The sequence below is a fragment of the Pseudochaenichthys georgianus genome, chromosome 19 (assembly GCF_902827115.2).
Source record: "Pseudochaenichthys georgianus chromosome 19, fPseGeo1.2, whole genome shotgun sequence".
NCBI classification, from domain to species: domain Eukaryota; kingdom Metazoa; phylum Chordata; class Actinopteri; order Perciformes; family Channichthyidae; genus Pseudochaenichthys; species Pseudochaenichthys georgianus.
Window position 1 is genome coordinate 13,807,815 of NC_047521.1, and position 7,568 is coordinate 13,815,382.

Here is a 7,568-nt window from a genome sequence, read left to right on the forward strand (position 1 = left end):
CTTCCTAATACAGCTTGGGTAATGTATCATATGGTGGTGCTTGGGAATCAAATTTCGTTCTGGAAACAGAGATTTAAAAAGTGTATGATGATCAAAAATAAGATGTTTCAGATAGCAGGTCATACCATGGGTTACAATGGGTGAAAAGACAATGTTCACAATCTGTACTAAGAGGAGCAGCAAGTTCCAGCAGCTATCATTCCTGCTAACTAAATCTCCAAACATCAATGGGGTATTGCGCAAAAGACACCAGGACTGAACAGCATTAAGGCCAAGATTGTTGCCATCATCATCCAGTTGTAGCCCACTTGGCCTGTTTTTCCTCTGTGTAAATCCATAATTGAAGCTCGTGATTCTCTCTGACAATGAACTTCTGGATATAAAGTTCCTTATCAGGTACTGAAACACAAGCTTCAACTCATACTGCACCACTCCTTCCAGTAAATCATGCATTATATCTACTGCGTAGTTGTCTGTAGTATGGAACAGCCGTAGGGAATTGAGTGGACAGGTTTTTTTAACACCAAATGTTGAGGCCAAAGCAGGATTTTGTTGAATGGCAGCACAGTGTTCTGAATGAAGGGCTTTAGAACGTAAAGTTAAACCTGGATGATCTTCACTGAAAACTGATTGCATCTCTCCCTTTTCAGTTAAACAAAAACGACAACAGTACTTTGCACTAAATGATTCAACAAAACCAAAAAGGCCATGTATAGCCAAGTTGTCACCTGTAACCTGAAACACTGAACATTTCACAGGTGTGGTTGAAAAAGGCACCTGCATTCCTTCAACTTCTAAAATCTTTAAATCGTCGAGAAGTGGCTTTAGAATAGCGTCAAACCCATATTTCTTTAAGTCTTCTGAGTGAAAGAGAGATACAAGAGGGAAATTTCTCAAAATAAAATAAACACAGCCAAGTTTGTGCACACCCTTTTTTGAGCCTAATGGATTAGCGGTCTCAAAATCATCATAGTAGAGCTGTATCTGCATAGCATGCTCTTGTTGTGAGAATAAACAGTGGTTCCTGAAGTACGCGCCATCGTTTACATCTCTGTAAAAGCCCTCCTGGTGTTGTTTAGCTCTTTGAAAACTGTTACAAAGTTCCGTGTTCTTAAACATAGATGAAAGAGACCCCATGATGGGTACATACATGAACTTATCATTGACAGGAACTTGCCTGTATAGTCCTGTTGTTTTATCTCTGCGTGTATCAAAACGCACACCAAGAATATACTTGACAGGTTGAACTATTTTCCATTTCTCCTCAAAATGCCTCATCCGTTTAGATTCTGTGTTAAGACATAAAAAAGGATTCCCAAGCTGATCAAAACAATTCTCAACTTTTTCTAGGGTTTCTTTAGATGCTTCAGATGACAAACATTCAACAACAGCTTCTTTTGCATGGGCATAGATGTCCTTAACCAGTTCCTCCATCGAACCAACTAAACATTGCACAGTACTTTCAGGAATTCCTGATGCTTGGACTTGAGCAATAACTGAGCTGCACATGTCTAGTAATTTCTTTTTCTCCATCGGGATGTGTGTAGTGACCATCACAGGAGAATCCACATTAACTGACTGTGAAACAGAAGCTCCAACAGAAGCTCCAGGTTCAAACTCAACATGGCTGGCGACATCTGGATCAACACTGTGTTCATGTGCTCGAGATAGGTGCCGCTTGTAACCAGAGTATGTGCAAAACACAAATAAACATCCAAGCTCTCCACAGTGCAAACGCAAAGACCTTCCTGGGTACAAACCATGCTGAAACTTCAAATGTCTAAATAACACTGAACAGTTTATGTGGTGTACCTTGCAAATGTAACATGTGAACATTAGTTCAAGTCAGAAAGGACTGCCTTTCAAACTGAACTGTGAAGAAGTCTTGCTCTAATTTACTTGACTCGAGGACTTTCCTTCACACTTCCAACATCAATGCCATACACGGTTGTCTGGATGAATGTGTAGAAGTTGCATAGTGCTTCATCATAAGACACAGCAAAAGCAAAATGTGCCTTGAAGAGCTCGTCAAAGGCAGCAACTCCAGTCTGCGTCTTACAAGGAATGGCCTTTTGGTCCATGACGATGTAGAAATGTTGGATGCTGTCGTTTCTTTCTCCAACACACAGGAGAAACGGCTGAGCAGGGCCAGTGTCCTTGAGGAAGGTCTCAATGCTTTTCCCGACCTGAGAGAAAAAGAGACAGCGAATGAATCACAAGGAACAGAACTTGGAATTTGGAGAAGAATTAGGATAAAATCTTCAAATGACTGGAAGAGCACAATTATTTTTTCCTTTCACAATTACTTTCAAATTAGGACAAAAGCTGCTCCCGTGTTGTAAAACACCAACCCGGTCTGAACATTTAAAAAAAATCTGCAACATGTCAAGCCACTTCAAAATTACTATCAGATCTTTACAATCAAACATCTGTTGTTTTCTAAATGGAAATATATATTAAAAACGTTTCGAAAGAACATACCCTTAAGAACTTCACCAGGCGGCCAGCAGCATCCTTTGCACTAATCTTGACTGGTGACTTCTTGCCCTTGGATGTTGGCGGCAACAGGTGAAGAAGCAGAAGGATGGCAGCCACCTCACAGTCCCATACTACAGACAAATATTTTACACCATTTCAATTACTTGAATGACTTTACCAATATTATCTCATGTTTGAGCCTATTTTTCACAGATCATTGATGCTTTATATGTTGTGTTTTTAGAATAATGATTGATAATAGATGGACCTGAGTCTCCCCAGAAGTTGATTTCCATATCGCATTAATTTAATATTGTATAAAAAAACTGGCCAGCAGTTATGTTAAGTACATGGGATATGGAGCAAAGCAGCCAAAACACGAAAAGCTCTGGTATGGTCCAATACTTTAGATTAGATAGGGAACACTGAAGACACCAATTTACACTTACCACCATCATCAGATTCTTGTTGTGCAGACAAAAGAAGCTCATCCACGTGCAAACTTCCAGGAAGATTTTTGCAATCTGCAATGATCCTCGGTTTGAAGAACGTTGGCCATTTCGCAAGAAATTTACCAGAGACTTCCTTGCCAAAGAGCATAGTGAAGTCTTGTTCAATCTTAAACACAAAACATGACAGGGAAAACTACATTAGTGAGCAAAATGAACTACCACAAAGCTTTTAAAAAGTCGTTATTTCTTACCAAGCCTGATGTGTCCAGGAATCTTGGAAAAAGGTCTAGGACAGTGGAGGCTGTGGCTCGGTCTTGAACAACCTTTTGTCTTTGCTGAAATGTTGCCTTCATTTTGTCTTGGACCAGGGTTATGTCACTTGAGTGCCTCATCACCGACATAGCTTCATTGCATTCATCACCTGATAACGGCCTCACAGGTGAATGCATGCTGCGATGAGTCTTAGGTCCGACTTGAAAAGAGACCTTGGATTTCTCGATTTCTTGAGCCGAGTTGCGCTGCACAGTTTTCAGCCTCCATGCCAGGTAACCAGAACCACTCTGGTGATCATAGAAATGCTCCTGTTGATTTAATTAAAAGTTAATCCATCACCTGGTTAAGATCAAGGAATTATCCTAAACATGACCTGTGTCATGTGTGTTAGATTTAATGCATGTAAGAGCTGTGGCATGGTTATGGGTTGAATAATTCAACTGTTACTTAAACACTCGGCCCCCTCCTCTTCATCATCTACATCCTCCCCCTTGGTCAGATTCTCCGCCAATACAACCTGGACTTTCACTGTTACGCTGATGACACACAGATTTACCTCAGCACCAAATCCCCCAACAACCCCCCCCCCACATTGAATCCTGTCTGACTGCAATAAAATCTTGGATGCAACACAACTTCCTCAAACTCAACAGCAGTAAAACTGAACTCCTCCTCATCGGCTCCAAATCCACCCTCAACAAAACCCCAACCTGACAGTCACCATTGATGGCACCCCTGTTTCCCCCTCCACCCAGGAACGCAACCTTGGCGTTATATTTGACCCCACCCTCTCCCTCGAGCCCCACATCCGTCAAGTTGTAAAAACCTCATTTTTCCACCTCCGCAATATTGCCAAACGCCGTCCCTCTCTCACCCGCCCTGCAGCTGAGCGACTCATTCACGCCTTCATCTCCTCCCGCCTTGACTATTGCAACTCACTCCTCTACTGCATCAGCACTACATCCCCCAGAAGACTCCAGCGTGTCCAGAACGCAGCCACCAGACTCCTCACCCACACCAAATCATGGCATCACATCACCCGGTCCTCAAAGAACTCCACTGGCTCCCCGTTTCACACCGCATCCACTACAAACTCCTGGTCCTCACTTTCAAAGCCCTCCACCATCTGCCCCCCCCTACCTCACTGACCTCCTCACCCTCTACCAACCACCCCGGTCCCTCAGATCCACCTCAGCCGGTTTGCTTTCCATCCCCAAGGCCAAACTCCGGAGCTTCGGGGACAGAGCCTTCTCTGTGGCAGCCCCGAAGCTCTGGAACTCCCTCCCCCAAGACCTCCGTGAGTCTGAGTCCCTCACCCTGTTCCAGTCCCGACTCAAAACCCACCTCTTCAACTCTGTATCTATAAGCCCCCCCCCCCCCTCAACCAACTTCCTCCTGACTGCTTTTGTTTTGTTTCTTTGTGGTTTTTTGTTTTGTTTGTCTACCCTCCCTCCCAAACGTAAAGCGTCTTTGGGTTCAAGAAAAGCGCTATAGAAATAAAATGTATTATTATAGCAGAAAGTAATATATTAGCTTTAAAAACAAAAGCATATTAATATCAATACTTACATAACCATTATTTGAATCGGGGTCTTTTAAATTTGGGAACAACGTTGTAATGCCAAGTGCGTAGGTAATGCGGACATGGACTGGAGGGATCCTCCTGAGAAGAAACAAATGTATTACAAATATTTATAAAGACAGAAAATGAAGAAAATGTATCAAATCAAAACAAGATGTTAAGCATACAATACTTACCCATGGCTCTCTACCATGTCTGCCACAAGTATATTGTTACGGATGCTGTCTGTCTGTTCTTTAATCTGCCTGAGGGTTTTCAGCTGTGTGTGAGGTTATGCAAATGAGCTGTGTGGTTGCCCCAACATCATTGGCTGTCATCTCCTGGTCCACTTCCGAGGACACTGATTGGAGCACGCCGGGCCCGACGTTCTCCAATCCCTGTGCAAGCCCAGCGCACACCTGCTGGAGAGGAGTACAAAGGCTGCGGACAATCACTCTGGAGGCTCTGCTGCGATCAGACGCCTCATACCTTTTGCGCGTGTGTCATGGACACTACAGACTGTGTTTAGTGACGAGTGTCAACTTATGTATTCAGTGTCGAGTGACAACTTATGTGCTTACTGTTGAGTGTTTAGAGTAGCTTAGTTAGAGTGTAGAGTAGGTTAGTTAGGGTTTAGAGTATCATTAGGATTTTGTGACTGTTCCCTTTAGTTTAGCTGTGTGTGTTGTCCAGACTCCCTAGTGTTAGTTGTACCACTCTTGAAGTGAGGTTTTGTTTTGTTCTTTATTTAGCACATTAGTATGTATTTTCCCTGTATGACTTTAGACTCCTTTTGAGTCCTCCCTTAGTTTGGTTATCTGTCAACCTGTGCCCTTTTGGCCCTTTTGTTTGTTTCAGGCTGCCTGCCTGCCATTTTGTTTACCTGGCTTTATAAATAAAACCACTTGTAATTATACCAATTACAAACTGGTCGTGTCGTTTCCCTTCCTTACCCCTAGCAAAGTGGGAACGTAACATATATTGATCATTTTTCTTCTTGTACCATCACAAAGACTCTTTTTTTTTCTCATATTCCTTGATGACTTGGTCACCACCTGGCTTTGAATGCAGGGCTGCGTTGACAATCTGAAACAACAATTGCCTAGCATTCAGCACAAACATTACACCTAGCTAACAAGGACATATATTAATGTCGGTTCGTAACAATAAATCAGGGCTGAACAGCGTTTTAGGAAAAATGGATATTGGATACACAGCTTTCCTCACTGGCATCTTGCCCCTTTCACACAGAACATTCCATTTGAGCATTTCATGGGAATTTCCCTTGTTTTTTTAAGACACTTACTATTGGTACAAATAATTATGAATTATGTGCAGCATCAGTTAAAACACACCAGATAACTTACATCTCTTGCACTGCTGCTGTCAGGGGGTCCTTCAATCAGCTGTCTTTTCCAAGCTTTGGTAGATTCTAGTCTTATTGTTGAGTCCGAGCTTGATGATGACCCATCAGATAAGAATGATCCCTCTGAAGAAGACTCTTCAACATTTTTTTTACACACACACACACACACACACACACACACACACACACACACACACACACACACACACACACACACACACACACACACACACACACACACACACACACACACACACACACACACACACACACACACACACACACACACACACACACACACACACACACACACACTTCAAGGTTATTCAAATTATAACATTTATTATAACATTTTATTACCATTGCATTCTTCAGTGAAGGCCTTGAAAGACACCCGAGATGAATTCAAAAGCTCATCAAAGATGTCAGAATCCACTTCCACTCCTGTAGAATCAAGGAAGTCAAACCTGGCAAATTGAATTTTGCCAGCACTGAAACAAAGGATAATTTGGACCATATCATAACTCACAAGATAAACATACAACACTGAAACTCTTGAAAGCAACCATGATGCAAGACACTTTAATTACCTCCTTGTAAGAACTCAGAGTAAATGTAGACATCCTCTACTTTTGGTACCCTGACCCATTTGCTCACACTCTTGTATTCGACAGGAACCAGCATGTCACCACCTTCAAAGGGAAAATGACTTATATTATCATACATATACACAGATACACACAAACATATATGTATATAAATACAGACACACATATATAATACATACTGTATGTACAACCCATACTATGAAGCATACAATTTATAAAAACAGCCTGCACATTTGTTATGGTTAGCTAAGATAATATAACTGGTTATTTAGCTACAATTATCTAAAATACACTTGGTTATAAAGTTGATTGTACTATATCAGCATGTTTAAGCTAGGAACTAGAAGAGGACCGCTGGGCTCACGTCAGGGAATGCATGACTGCTGGGATTTTTGTGCTAATCTGCTTAATTTACGGGACGGCGGGGAAATAGGTGAACATGTGACAAAGCAGCGTTATAAAGTTAATAGCTTAGATAAATAAAGCTTACAATAGTCCACAATCGTGTCCCTCCCCCCGTCTCACACACACATTGTAAACAGGACGAGTTTGACAGGACAGATTGTCCGACTCAGAGATGGTGTTATTCCCTCCATCTTCAGCTTCCCGGTTCACCTCCAAAGAGTAGGTGTATCATCATAAAACTAATAGCATTCATACATGTAAATATTCTATTATCAATAACAGGGCAGGGTGAAATACCTATCTCTGTGTGTGTGTGTGTGTGTGTGTTTATATATATATATATATATATATATTCTTTTCAAGTATTATGCTTCTTCATTTTAGCCGGAAAAGGGCAGGACTATGTCTACTTCCAGAAAAGCTGA

At 41.8% G+C, this 7,568-nt stretch overlaps 1 protein-coding gene across 1 annotated transcript; it reads right to left on the minus strand.

Moving 5' to 3' along the window:
- Positions 1-18: 18 nt before the first annotated feature.
- Positions 19-6,525, minus strand: LOC117464697 (uncharacterized). The gene is made up of 7 exons (XM_071206712.1): positions 6,491-6,525; positions 4,962-5,186; positions 4,773-4,866; positions 3,182-3,511; positions 2,928-3,096; positions 2,482-2,609; positions 19-2,186 (listed from the first exon to the last, which is right to left on the minus strand). Exons 2-7 carry the CDS (start codon positions 4,976-4,978, stop codon positions 1,896-1,898), a joined length of 1,029 nt encoding a protein of 342 aa, XP_071062813.1. The 5' UTR covers positions 4,979-5,186; positions 6,491-6,525; the 3' UTR covers positions 19-1,895.
- Positions 6,526-7,568: the final 1,043 nt, after the last annotated feature.